Raw genomic sequence first — 13,844 nt, 5'->3', positions numbered from 1 at the left:
AACCAGAGACCAGCCAGCCGTCATCCCGCTGCACGGAGCAAGAGCCTGAGCCCACCGCGACACGAGAGCCAGCGTGCAAAACCACGACTGAGCCGATCGTCGCCCAGGAGCATGAGCCTCAAGACCGTTCTGACCAGGTGAGCCAGCAACATCTCCCATCCCCGAGGGAGTGCTGGTGGAGATCGAGGGCTTAGAGGGAAGCCCTGCCCACACTCCCGCCGCTGAGGGTCACTGGACTACATTGAGGAACTAATGGACTGTTTCAAAGTGGATTTAATAGACTGGTTTGGGGAGGCATTACCCAGTTCTCCTACGTCTCCGCTGGTTCCGTCCAGCTCCTGTCCTCCAGTGTCCCCTCCCAGCCTCCCTCTCCCGCCTCCTCTTAAAGGACCAGTCAGTTCCTCAGCCCCATCTCCACTGGTGCCTGTCAGTCCCTCAGCTCACCCTCAGTCAGCGCCATCGGGGCACTCGGAATCGCCTAGGGACCTCCAGTCTCCAGCTCCGCCTTGAGGTGTGAGGATTCCCTGTCTCCTTCTCCAGCCTCTGAGCCCTGGACTCCACCTCGGTCCTTCGACCCATCGGCTCCGCCTAGGCTCATAGCTCCCTCGTCTCCACCATGGCCCGTCATCCCACCAGCTCCACCAGGCTCCCTCGTCCCTCCGGGGGCTATAAAACGTGCTCACGGTTCTTCTTGCCTGTTTATGGGGCAGAAACTGCTGTGATAATTAAATATAAATATACAGACATTTTAAAAGGCCAAGTTTACTTCCAAAGCTCATATAACAGGCTCAAGCTGCATTTCAATTTTATGTGAGTGCCAGATAACACAAGGCAAAAGCTGGTAGGTAAAACAATAATTTATATCTTTATTAAATTGGTAAAAAAAAAATGAAATGATTAATAATTGAATAGTGATTCTTAATTTATTCATATCTAATTATTATAAATTAATATTCTGTATTTTATTGTTATATTTTACTTGACCATTTGTCTTCAGTAATCATTTATACTATCACTGACATTAAAACTCTAAATACCACACTAACCTGTTTAGAGTTGGTGTACTATTATTTTTCTAAGTGATCTGCTTATGATTTTCACCTAGTGAACAATAAAAAAAAACAAAATTCCATAGACTTTAATTGAATCACGGACCCAAGCCATATTCAGGAACAATAATATCATACAGTAAGTTGCATCCAAAATTATGCTCTATGCACTATGTACTCTTCCATTTAGTGTATTAATTATGTAGTTGAGTGCATGAAGTGTCCAACTGTTATGGTTATGATCTGTTTTGGTTTAGTTTTCTGTGTTTCCTTTCTCCTGCCTTGTTTGTTTCCATGGTTTTTGATTACGGCTCTGCCTCCATCCTCAGTCGCTCCGGCTCCGCAGCGGTCTTCCGGAGCCCTGCCTCTGCCTCGGTCGCCTGAGCCTTCAGCTCCGCCTTGGCCCTCCGGATCCTCAGTATCACCCTGGCTCTCTGTCTGCTCTGCTCCATCATGGGCTCCTCTTCCATCAGCCCAGTCTCCGTCAGTCGGCCCCCTGGTGGGGTCAGCCATAGCTCCACCATGGCTCCTCCCGCCGTCGACTCCACCGTGGGCCGCTATCCTGGCTGGCCTCTGGATTGCCATCTGGCTCCTCCTGCTCCTCCCTCCATCCACTCCGCCCTGGCACGATGAACTATGCTCCCTTTCCATTGCCTGCCCCTTGCCCACCTCCTGAACCTCCACCCTCCCTCCCTCCCTCCTCAGTTGGACTTTTGTCGGCACGAGGATGTGCCGTTCCAGGAGGGGGCGAACTGTTATGGTTATGATCTGTTTTGGTTTAGTTTTCTGTGTTTCCTTTCTCCTGCCTTGTTTGTTTCCATGGTTTTTGATTAGTTGGCTCCACACCTGTTTCTGTTTCTCCCTGATTACGTTCCCAGTATTTAAAACCTGTGTTCTCCAATATTCCTTTGTCTGCTATTGAGTAATTAAGTGCACCATCCTGGTATTTAAAGTGCACTTTTTTCTTTTTGGAATTTTCTGTGGGAATACACTAATCGCTCTATTTATACTATAGTACATAGTGGCATAGAATAGTGCATAAGTACATGATTTGGGATGCACCTTTAGAGATTTTAGGTGGCTTTTTTTGGCTGATGAACAACTTTGCAGTGCAACCCTAACATTGGCAAACTCACATTTCCTTTAGAAAACAAATATCGTTGTGAAACATCTGTGTTGTTTTTTAATAACGGCACCAAACACTCATTGCACAGGTCTCTGCTTATAACTAAAACTGTTAATGAGACTGAAATAAAGCTGTGACTCATTCATGGTGGGATTTTTAGGGGACAGATTAAGGGCACAATAAAAATGTCATTTTCCTGGGTGACATTTCTTTCGCCCAATTTATGTCCAGCTTGGACTTTCTGCAGGTCAGTGCATTGCTCTAGAGACGTGTTTGAGCACCTCATTTCACCTGATGCTCTACTGCTCTCCAGCAGCCTTTAAAAAATGGTGAACACCTCCGGCTCTATCTGCTTTTCCCTTGATAGTATGCATTTGCCCAGTGTGTGCTGAATCACTTCTGCTTCCTTAGTTTCAAAAGCACATCAAGAAGTCAGAGGGGCAGAAAACTCCTAAAGTGGAGCTTCAGATCTCTATATATGGTGTGAAGATATTGGACCCTAAAACCAAGGTAGGTTTTCTTAAATAGTGTATAAAATTGTCTTATGTTCAGTTACAGGAAGTGCTTTATGAATAAAGATAAAACCACATAGCTGATGTGATTTCATGCATGGCAACTAATTTAGACTTTTAAAAAAGTCACAGTAATTTATTCAGCCCCATGAACTACTCCACTACTGTCCTCACACCTGCTCTGACAGAACAATGAAATGCAATTTAGCAGAAAATTAAATGTGCTATCTTATCTTTCAAACACTTACTGTTTAATGTCATGCCAATTAAGTGCTGTTAGTTAGCACAACTGACTGGAATGGAATTATTTCATTCCAATAGTAACTAATTCAGCAAGTAAAGTAACCAATTAGCACTTAATAAATGCAATTAGATGTGTTTGTTCAAAACAAAATAGCTCTGTCAGGATCTGAAAAGAGAGCCAATGTTTGTGAACAGTAGTAGAAAAATCATAAATGAGATCTCTCAGATGTATATTCCAAAAATATTTAACTTTTTGTAGTATTAATTATAAATTAGCCTTTGAATAATAACTATTAAAAATATTGTGGAAAACAGACTTTTGGTTAAGTGTCTAAGATACGACTAACTTAAGAATACAAACAAACGACAAAATGCCTATTTTCAATTTCTAAAGCAAAAGTGGCAGGTTGTTTAATAGCAGAATCTTCTCACATGAGAAATCATTTCTGCTGTCATGTGTAACGTGAGATGGTGTTGTAGATAGAATCACAGTATCTGCACATTCACAGGAAATCAGTAATAACCAAGGGCGATCACTTCTGGGCATCGGGATTGCTTCTGGGCAGTTAATGCTCAAAGGGGAAAGATGGGGAAATTTCAAACACTAAGTGAATTTACAATTGCAGTATCCCTCTTTAGACGTATGCTGTGATGCTTGTCAGTGTGAATGAGTGAGAGGACATACAGAATCATCAGCTGTGAAACATACTTTTCCATCAGTATACTGTATCAATCATCATTTACAGTTCAATAATGAATTTACTGTACAATTCATTAACCTCATTTTCAATTTAACTTGAACACTGCATTTGTCCATGTAAATATCTTTTATTGGATTTTGGGGCTGTATATGAAAATAATGTGATTTCTGGATATTTAAAATAAAGTATATCTCACAATTTAAACCATAAATGGATTTTGGGAGTGGGCCATTGAGAACTATGTACAACAAACTTAATTGTCATGAAATCTAATTAATAGATGAGGGATCACACATCCAAGTGGAAATAAATGTACTAGTCTACTACAAAAAATGCATGTGTCCCCGCTTTTGTTATACATACACTGACAAACATCTGCAATTTTGCTTCATTAAAAGAATAGTTCACCCAAAAATTTTAATTTGCTGAAAAAGTACTCACCCTCAGGCTATCCAATATATAGATGAGTTTGTTTCTTCATTGGAACAGATTTAGAGAAATTTGACATTATATTATTTGCTCACTAATGAATCCTCTGCAGTGAATGGGTGCCGTCAGAATGAGAGTCCAAACAGCTGATAAAAAACATAAATATTCTACAAGTAATCCACGTGACTCCAGTCCATCAATGAACATCTTGTGAAGTGAAAACTGCATGTTTGTAATGAATAAATCCATTATTAAGACATTTTAACTTTAAACCATTGCTTCTGGCCAAAATATGAGTCTCTAATCCATAACACTTAAAAATCAACTGTTGTCCTCTCGCATCAAAATCCACCAACATTTGTTTACACTCGTAAAACGTCTGAACTTAAAAATGTCTTAATAATGAAATGAAACTGCGACGGCACCCATTCACTGCAGAAGATCCATTGGTGAGGAAGTGATATAATGCGGCATTTCTCCAAATCTGTTATGTTGAAGAAACAAACATCTACATCTTGGCTGGCCTGAGGGTGAGTATATTTTCAGCTATTTTTAATGTTTGTGTGAAGTTTTCCTTTAAAACAACATGTTATTTTAGGTCGCATTAAACGAATCGGTCAGCAAGTCTCTATGTAATGAGTTCATAATTATCGCTCCCCCATCCCTACCACTTTTTAAAACAATATAAATAAGCACCTCTTATGCATAAGCTCATGTCAAAAATTGTATCAAATATTTCCTGTTATTTTTGGAGAAACATCTGAAAAAGTTAAATAAACTTAATTGTTGAAACATATGTGAGAACACAGTTCATTCTCCCAAGACACTTAAAAATATAAACCACTAAGCAATAAAATTTTCCTCTAGGCTGTTTTCGATTTGTTGCTTTTTGCCTCAAAATAGGTCAGTCATACCAGTGAGCTTTTCATCTGAGTTCAACTCTCTTTCCTGTTCCAGGAGATGCAGCATAACTGCCAACTTCACAGAATGTCCTTCTGTGCAGATGACAAAACAGATAAAAGAATCTTCACCTTTATCTGCACAGAACCCGAGACGAAGAAACACCTGTGTTACGTGTTTGACAGTGAAAAATGTGTAAGTAAATACGCTTGTAATATCTAACAAAAGTTACATACACAAGAAACCTGATTTGCTTAATGATAGCAGTGTGTGCAAATCTCACCCAGGCGGAGGAGATCACTCTTGCTATCGGACAAGCCTTTGATCTCGCCTACAAAAAGTTCCTAGAGTCTGGTGGAAAAGATGTAGAGACGAGAAAACAGATTGGAAACCTTCAGAAACGAGTAAGACTATAATTCCCAACAATCAGTAAGCGACATGTGCTTGGAAACGCTGTTTTGTACTTCTTTATTGACGAGTCGGCTGCGGTGCAGCCAACTGAATGCGCTGCGTCTCTGCCGCTCACTGCACAGAACAGACGCCGAGAGAGGTGACACTTCTCCGGGAAAGTCAGACCTCGCGTTCGCGGGACAGCACTGGCGAAATCTTCCAACAGAACCATAGCTAAGGTTTATCCAAAAAAGTCGCTAGGTTTGTCAGTATGAATATTCTATGGAAAAAAGCCGCTAAAAGGGTCTGAAAGTTGCTAAATCTAGTGCTAAAGTCACGCTCGTGTGTGAAACGCGGGAGCTGATGCCAGGGGGCGGTGGATATTTGTGGCGGTCAATGTAGATATTGTGGATGAGTTCTTCTGTGTCATCACGTTCTATTAGTTCTACAGCTTCAGTTTCAGAACTTTCACGCTTAGTAACACATACAGCTGTTCCCTCACCACAGTGCAACAGTGAAAAGGTACCCCTTTCAAACAGTGTCGTGTTCCGAACGTTGTTTAAGCGACATACTGAACTGCTGTATTTTAAAAATTCATATCATAACAAAAATAAACACCGGTATTCGGGAAGGAACCGGTATACCGCCCAGCACTATTGTTAAGGTTATTTTCACAGCAAGTATTATACAGTATGTATATCATGAATACGCTTTTATATTTTCAAACTTTTTGCATAATTTGTCTAATTTATAGTAAAAAATATTCTTGATATTTACCTTGACTTTTGTGTTTTCTTCAAATATTATTTAATCTCTAACATGCTGTCTCTGGTAACCAAGTACTTCATTAGAGGCTATATTTTTGTGATTAGAATTGTGGGTCTTTTTTAATGTCATTTTCACACAATAAATACTGAAATTGTTAGTGTGTTTTTAACTTTTAATAAAATATTTCACATTTAATAATTATTTTTTGTATTTGGGAATTTTAATAGTTAAAGTTAGAATGTGGGTCTGGGACAAGGGTAAAATTATATAACATATACATAAAAGTTATTTAAAAGTAGCAAAAGTAAATGATGAAGTAAAGTTTCCAAGGCTGTTTTAATATCATCTTCAAGTTAAAAGCTGTTAGTTTTTATAAAAATCAACCCCTGAGACAAAAAAGTGCCTGAAGTTGAAGAAACACCCATCAGTTTGAGAGTTGATTCTTGGAAGCATGTCAGCAAACAACAACATGGAGGAAAGCTTGCGGTTGTTTTTAAGTGATTTGTATAGTATGGGGGAACAATAAGAACAACAATGGAAAATATGGATGTGACAGTGCTTGGGGAGATATGGGGAGCAAACTTTTTGTAAACTGGTGCACACAAGGGTTTAGAAAGGGGGAAGAACTTATTATTTGGGTTGTTGTCAATAAATAGCTTTCATCTAACAAGTTTGAGTCTTGTGTACTACAAACTTTGCTAATGTCAATCTGTGAATCCGCATGGCATTAGTAAATACTGAAAATATGAACGTGGGAAAGAGGCCCATACCAACCATTATTACTTTTTCAGGATAAATGAAACACAACGGGAACTTTGCTGCTTTCAGTCTTTTTGACGGCTGTGCAGAAGAATCAGAGATTTAGCTCTCCCCCAATTCTGATTCCAGTGTAAAAACATTTACTGTATGCCGCATTACAATGTCTGCATAAATGCTCCTTTTCATAAATTATACTGTATGCCGCTTAAAACTCAGCTTCCTTTGAAGTGTAAATACGAGTATAGATAGGCAAATGTAACCAGAAATTCACTGGCTCATAATCCCGTGAGCACGCTGCGGGGGCGTCCCGTATCCCAAAGACGTTTGTGGAATGTTTTCACGTGATTGACAAATGAAAATGTGAATGTTTTTGTGCAATGTGCTTATGTTAATTGAAGATTCAGGATTTGGAGATGGAGAACTCAAAACTGAAGAAGAAGCTTAAGGAGCTGGAGGATCAGATGATGGATTCTCGCTGCTCGCCAGTACGTTCAGTAGGAAATGAGACTTGCTTATCATTTCAGTCCAATGCTGCTCTTTCCTGCCAATCTCAATGATTCTGTTCTCTTTCAGTTCATCAAAATGTGTTTGTTTTTCTCTTCTATCTACTTCGCCATTTGTTTTTCCCTTTTTCTCCATTCCAATCTATCTTTCTCTCTCTCTCCGTCTCTCTCCCCAACCCCCAGTGCCCTTCTTCAGCACCTGCATGTTAATGTCTCTAATGAGCCGTACATTTTGCAGAAGCCGTCTGCCTTGTCCTGGTGTGGTGATGATGTCACATCACTGTCCAGCCTAGAGATCTCCTCTGTCACTCTAACGCCTGTCAGCTCACCCGATTCCAGCCAATCAGCAAGCTTGCTCACCCAGCCTCCTGCTAAGCCCACCCACTCACAGCCCACAAGTGGTTACATCGTGCCACGACCTCGTGTAAATGTCTCGTATGCAAAAAAATACACTTCATACTTCAAACAAGGGATAGTTCACCCCAAAAAAAGTTATTTTGCAGAATCTCCAGACTGCACTTTTCCGTATTAGGAAAGAAAATGAGAACAAAAATCACCGTAAAGATACCATAAAAGTGGTTCATATGATTCATGCAATATTATTTAGTCTTCTCTGAAACCATAGGATAGCTCTGTTCAGAACAAACCATAGGTGAACTATTGTCTACGCAGTGGTTCTCAAATGTTTTGGTGACACCTCCTTTTGATAGTCAAAAACTTTGGCAGCCCCATCCCATATTCAGTATTAAACAATCAAATGTATATAAATGTACATTTATTAATTTAATTAAAGCAGTAAGCTACAACTACAAAAACTTCTTATAATATTAGAAGTTTGGTTTTATGTTTCTAACAAAAAATAGTTTTGAATGACAAAAAATAGTTTGTATGTAACTTTGGAAACACTTTAGTATATGGACCAATTCTCACTATTAACTAGTTGCTTATTAGCATACCTATTATTACCATATTGGCTGTTTGTTAGTGCTTATTAAGCACATATTCTGCATGACCATATTCTACATCCCTAATCCCCAATACCTGATTTAAACAACTACCTTACTAAGTGTTAATATGCAGAAAATTAGTAGTTTATTGAGGCAAAATTTGAAGTTAATGGTTTGTTTATGGCCGAGAATTGGACCTTAAAATGAAGTGTGGCTAACTTTTTATATGTAGGCCTACATTATTCTGTTATTTTCTGTGTAGCAAGGAATTTGATAAATATGTTTAAAGTAGATTAATAAGTAATACTGCTTTGCAGGTGCAATATAAAAGGAAAAGTTGGGCTAAAATAATAATTTTTTTAAAATTACTGATATTTACTCACCTTCATATTTCTCCAAACCCAGTGTTTTCATTTATGAAAAGATGGTGATTGTAACTATCAAGCTCTTAAAAGCACATACAATTACAGTAAAAGTAGTCCATATGATGTGCATTATTCTAAGACTTAGTTCCAAGTTCATTTGATAACCAATTATAATTAAAGTGAAAATTGTTTCCTCATCCATTTCATTCTGGCATGCATAGTATAATGTTGTTTGCTTACATAACTGCAGTGTACGCCATACTTTCACCCACAAATTAAAGTTACTCAAACATTTACTCAACCTCTGCTTGTTCCAAATCTGTATTTTCTTCTGTTGAACACAAAAATATTCTGAAAAATGTTGGTAACCAAACAGTTGACAGTATAGCCATTGACTTCCACAGCATTTTCCCCCATACTATTAAAGTTATTGGCTACCATCAACTGTTTGCTTACCAAAATTATTTAAAATATCTTGTTTTGTGCTCAATGGAAGAAAGGAACTCTTGAGGGTGAGTAAATGAGGATAGGTGAACTATCCCTTTAAGAAAAGAAGAAACGAACACAAACCTCATTTGTTTCTCACGTCAACACTCTTAAAAATAAAGGTTCTTTATTGGCATCATTGGTTCTATGAAGAACCTTGAACATCCATGGAACCTTTCAAATGCAGAAACGTTTCTTTATAGTCAAAAAAGGTTCTTTAGATTTTAAACATGTTCTTAAAAAATAATTATTTTAGGAACTGTTCATGGAAATGTTTTTTTGGGAACCAAAAATTATTCTTTTGGCATCACTGCAAAAACACCCTTTGAGAACCTTTATTTTTTTAAGAGTGAACGCAGTCAATTCAAATTGTGAAAGTTAAGATTTAATAGCTAGGGAAGTCTCCACACTTTTTGAGAATTACTGTTTTAACCTTGTTCTTACTAAAAAAAAGAAAAGCATTGTGATAAAATGTAGCCTATACGGTGAATTTACAGTTAAATGCGTATCACACGGATGGAGTCTGATCTTACATTTGGACTGGTTTTGACGCATTTGACACATTTTACTCTTGTATCTACATTATTAGGCTGGAAGCATACAAGCTAGAGTGCCCTCTACTGACATATTTGATATGGTTCCATTCACCCCCGAATCTCCAATAACAAGACGATTGAACTGTAACGGCATCTCATCTCCGTACCTGCCTCCTAAAAAAGACAGAGGTGGGGGCTCTTTATTTCTGCTGTCTCACTTAGATGAATGTGTTATATTTTCAAGCACCTGAAGGCAAAATCCATAATTGCTAATGTAATGTGCTTTTCCATAAAAGGGTCCATTGGAGTTGAAAACAAATGAAGCCAGAGTATAGATGTTGAATGGAGACATTTGTTAGTATGCGTTTGAGAATTTCACTGATAGATTTTTTGTATGTATACATTAATTATATATTAATTTAAATTTGTATATATATACATTTGACACATTTTCAGTTGCAAGGGGTGATCATGAACTATTGCACATTTAATATAAGTGTTTGCTAAATGACAGATGATTTACTTGTTCATCTGGTTCTGCTGTAGATATAGACCTGTTTGGAGCAGAACCATTCGATCCATTCATTTGTGGACCAGCTGTCTTCACCCCAGACATCCAGTCCAAACTGGATGAGATGCAGGTGAGCATAATTAGTCTTTTATGTTTTTTTTTAATCTTTCATTTAGATAAGCAGCAATATTGAAGTCAATGATCAATGTGATGATAAACATATTGACAGATAATCGATGTGGTAATAATATATTATGTATCCCTATTTTTATTCTGTTAAATCTATTTTATTTTTGTAATACCTTGCAAGTACTAAACATTATAGGATTGAAGCACAATCTTTATTACAACTGTACCACGTATCATAAAGTTTTAATTTTGGCTTGGACGCAGTGTGCAAATTTGAATGCTAAAAACGATGGTGTAAATAGTTGTGAACCTGTTGCTCACATGCTTTGAAGTAGGATTATGACAGAATTCTTGATACAGGAAAGAGAAATGCTCTCAGTAATGTGTCATAAACGTACAAACAGCAGAAGCAGCCAACATGATTGGCAGACAATATTATTAGATCAAAGTATGCAGTATTTGGCTGGCAGCATTCACCCCACTATATTATAGACCATTGTTAATTCCGATTTCAATAATCCAGAGGATTATGGACGTTTCCGTTTCTGAGGACATCGTACCTGTTATGAGATTATTAGAATCCGTAAGTGTCATTTGCACTTATGTGTCTCTAAACCCTGTAATCCTGAATAATTCAGTTATCTTCATCTCTCCTTTCACTCTGAATGCCACCCCCAACCTCTCAGCGGCAGAGATGGTTTGTACATGTTCATTCGTGATTCACTTCACAGTGCTCTGGTGTTTTGATATGGTTTTACAAGATATACGTTTTGATTTACAAGCATGACATGTGTTATCTATTTTTTGGTTTTTATTGTATGTCTCTTAATATATTAAACCAAAATTTTTTTTTTTTTTTATGTGTGCACTTTGGATGGGTTAAAATGCAGAGCACTAATTTCAAGTATGGGTCACCATACTTGGCCACACATGTCACGTCACTTATACTTGATCCTCACATATACACTGACATAAAAATCATTCTTTTTTATTCTATCTCACACTGGATTCTAACTCTTGTGTGTTTTTTCTCTACATATATGATTTGGATTCATGGATTTTGAATATTGGTCATTAAATCTTTGGTGTGGGCTAATTCAAGTGATCTGGATCATTATCCAGGTTTAGTTTCAGCTCACTGGCAGATGACCGCCCATCAGTTTCCAAGTATAGGTAGTACAAGCATGCTTACTGTGGGATGCTGTATTTGTTTTATGCCTGACATGGGAATCGGGAATCATGCAGGTAATTCCTGTCAGATACAGCATAACCGTTTTTTTATTGATTAGCTGTGGTTCTGGCTTTCTACCCTCCAATTAAGGCAATTCTTTTTTTATTTCTGCTAAGGAACACTGTGTTTAATGCACTGACTCTAATTATTTCTACAAATTTTGTTTATGGGCAGGAGATTACTTTCTCACACAATGCCTGCTGGTGTTCCATAACTGTGTTAATTACATAAATAGGATGTTAAAAAAGGTGTTTAAACCCATCTACAATTATATTGTGGTTAAAGGCCTGTAACATTCAGTTCCAGTGTTTTCTTTTTTTCATGATATTGTACACACACACACACACACACAAAATACTTTAAAGGTTTTTTTTTTTTAAACGGGGCCAAAAAGTGGTTTACAGAACATTTGAAAAAAAATTAAGACTTTCCAAAATATATTTTGTAGGGTTTTCACAGCAAAAGTGTTAAGGACATTATTGCAATAAAATGTTTAATGCAATATTTTTAACGTTGTGAATTTATATTCTTATAAATAATGAGTAGATTAGTAAATATTCATAAGTATTTTATTCTGTTGCGAGCCCTAGTTTTAAACAGTAACTAAATCTGATTATTATTACGATAAGTTTTTCTCTTGTTATTTCAAACCCATTTGATCTTTTTTTGAAGTAGTTACTGGCTCTTTTTCTTACAATACACGTGTTTTGGCAACAGGAGCCCTAAAAATGGTATTAAAAAAAACATAAAAGTGTACAAGTTTTCCAGTCAAATATCTAAACATCCTTACAACTTCAGCTGGTCACATGTGAAAAATGCCCAAAACCTCTCTAGACCAGCAAACGTCATTAGACTGGTTTAAGATGTTTCAGCAAGAAGATCCAATCTCATAACATACACAAAATGCATCGTAGACATAATCTCATGCCTGACCTCAGGTCCAATATCACCAGTGGCACCTCGAGATCCAGGAGCCCCCACTGCTCCAAGTGGACCCATATCTCCTTCTTTTCCTGCTGGACCAACAGGGCCAGGGGGTCCCTAATAATGACATGTTCAGTATTAAATTCTGTTCAAAGTGCATGAGTATTGCTGGTGCTTTGAGAATTCAAATTTGAGTGATATTTGAATCTGTTGCTCACTCTTTGCCCACTTGGTCCAATGATTCCTATAGCACCATCATCCCCTGTAGCACCCTGGAGGGAAATAATTGACAGATGATTATCAGAAGGTAGTTACTGCATTGTGTGACAGGTGACATATTGTCCATTATACGTACTGAACTTCCAGGAAGCCCATGGAGTCCAGTGAAGCCACGATGACCCTTCTGACCTCTCTCACCCGCATCTCCTTTGTCACCTTTATCTCCCATTGGTCCTTGTGGTCCCTAAGGTTGATTAGAAGAAATGTATGCTTGGTTGATAAACACAAGTTGTGGGTTCCCCTTGTATTATTTCCACAAAGTGACTTGTCTTTAGATAACACTTTTTTTATATATATTTCTATTGTGCGAATTCAGAGTTGATTTAATTTAAGTGCATGTCTCATTTGCTATCATTCAATTGTATTTTATATATGAAAATGATAAAGTTACCAGTATCAATATGTAAATATGCAGACTTACTTTTTTCCCTCTGGTTCCTGCTTGACCATCAGGACCAGGTGGACCTCTTGCACCCTGTCAGCAAAATCAACCAATAAAAATGGAATCAAATAAAAATACAGCATAGCTATTTCAAATTCGACAAGATTAACGAAGCGCCTTTGTTACATTACATTATGCAAATGTTAGTCTACATGCTTTTAAAGGAGTGCTATTATGCTTTTTCACTTTTTCAACTTTAGTTAGTCTGTAATGTTGCTGTTTGAGCATAAAAAAGATCTGCAGAGTTACAAAGCTCAAAGTCCACTTCAAAAGGTGATATTTTATTTAACAGAAATCACTTTTCAAAAACTACAACGAACGACTTGTTTGGACTACAACGCATATTTTCCGGGATTTGTGATATCACAAATATCGACAAATGGGATGAGACCTGGTTGAGCTGCACTAGAGAAGGCAACGAGTGTTATCACTATGTCGGAGACACGCTAGCTTTCCCAAGGCAGATGAACTTAGAGTGGTTACAATCATCCGGGTTTAAATCGCACTCAAATTGATTTGATTTTGACGCAATATTTACACTGAAGCTCGCAGGCGGCTATGGTAAGGGGCATAACATTTCCCGACCAGGCGCCGAGTGATGCCAATCACAACAC

The 13,844-nt window shown here is 37.8% G+C and overlaps 2 protein-coding genes across 2 annotated transcripts in view; one reads left to right on the top strand and one right to left on the bottom strand.

Annotated features, from left to right (window-relative positions):
• LOC107555400 (uncharacterized) overlaps nt 1-10,418 on the top strand; it is a 39,035-nt gene extending 28,617 nt beyond the window's left edge. The window contains exons 5-12 of the mRNA XM_016238178.1: nt 9-137; nt 2,587-2,685; nt 5,018-5,155; nt 5,248-5,364; nt 7,276-7,362; nt 7,619-7,804; nt 9,768-9,903; nt 10,261-10,418. Coding sequence (XP_016093664.1) covers nt 9-137; nt 2,587-2,685; nt 5,018-5,155; nt 5,248-5,364; nt 7,276-7,362; nt 7,619-7,804; nt 9,768-9,903; nt 10,261-10,418 — 1,050 coding nt within the window. The remainder of the gene's footprint in view (nt 1-8; nt 138-2,586; nt 2,686-5,017; nt 5,156-5,247; nt 5,365-7,275; nt 7,363-7,618; nt 7,805-9,767; nt 9,904-10,260) is intronic.
• A 1,353-nt stretch (nt 10,419-11,771) lies between these two features.
• The window catches only part of col5a2b (collagen, type V, alpha 2b), a 30,947-nt gene continuing 28,874 nt past the window's right edge, over nt 11,772-13,844 (bottom strand). Inside the window, exons 47-51 of the mRNA XM_016238177.1 lie at nt 13,210-13,263; nt 12,865-12,972; nt 12,728-12,781; nt 12,514-12,626; nt 11,772-11,799 (exon numbers count right to left, since the gene is read on the bottom strand). Coding sequence (XP_016093663.1) covers nt 11,772-11,799; nt 12,514-12,626; nt 12,728-12,781; nt 12,865-12,972; nt 13,210-13,263 — 357 coding nt within the window. The remainder of the gene's footprint in view (nt 11,800-12,513; nt 12,627-12,727; nt 12,782-12,864; nt 12,973-13,209; nt 13,264-13,844) is intronic.

The sequence above is a fragment of the Sinocyclocheilus grahami genome, unplaced genomic scaffold, assembly GCF_001515645.1.
Source record: "Sinocyclocheilus grahami isolate Dianchi unplaced genomic scaffold, SAMN03320097.WGS_v1.1 scaffold534.1, whole genome shotgun sequence".
Taxonomy (NCBI): domain Eukaryota; kingdom Metazoa; phylum Chordata; class Actinopteri; order Cypriniformes; family Cyprinidae; genus Sinocyclocheilus; species Sinocyclocheilus grahami.
This window is presented reverse-complemented; position numbering and strand designations above follow the sequence as displayed.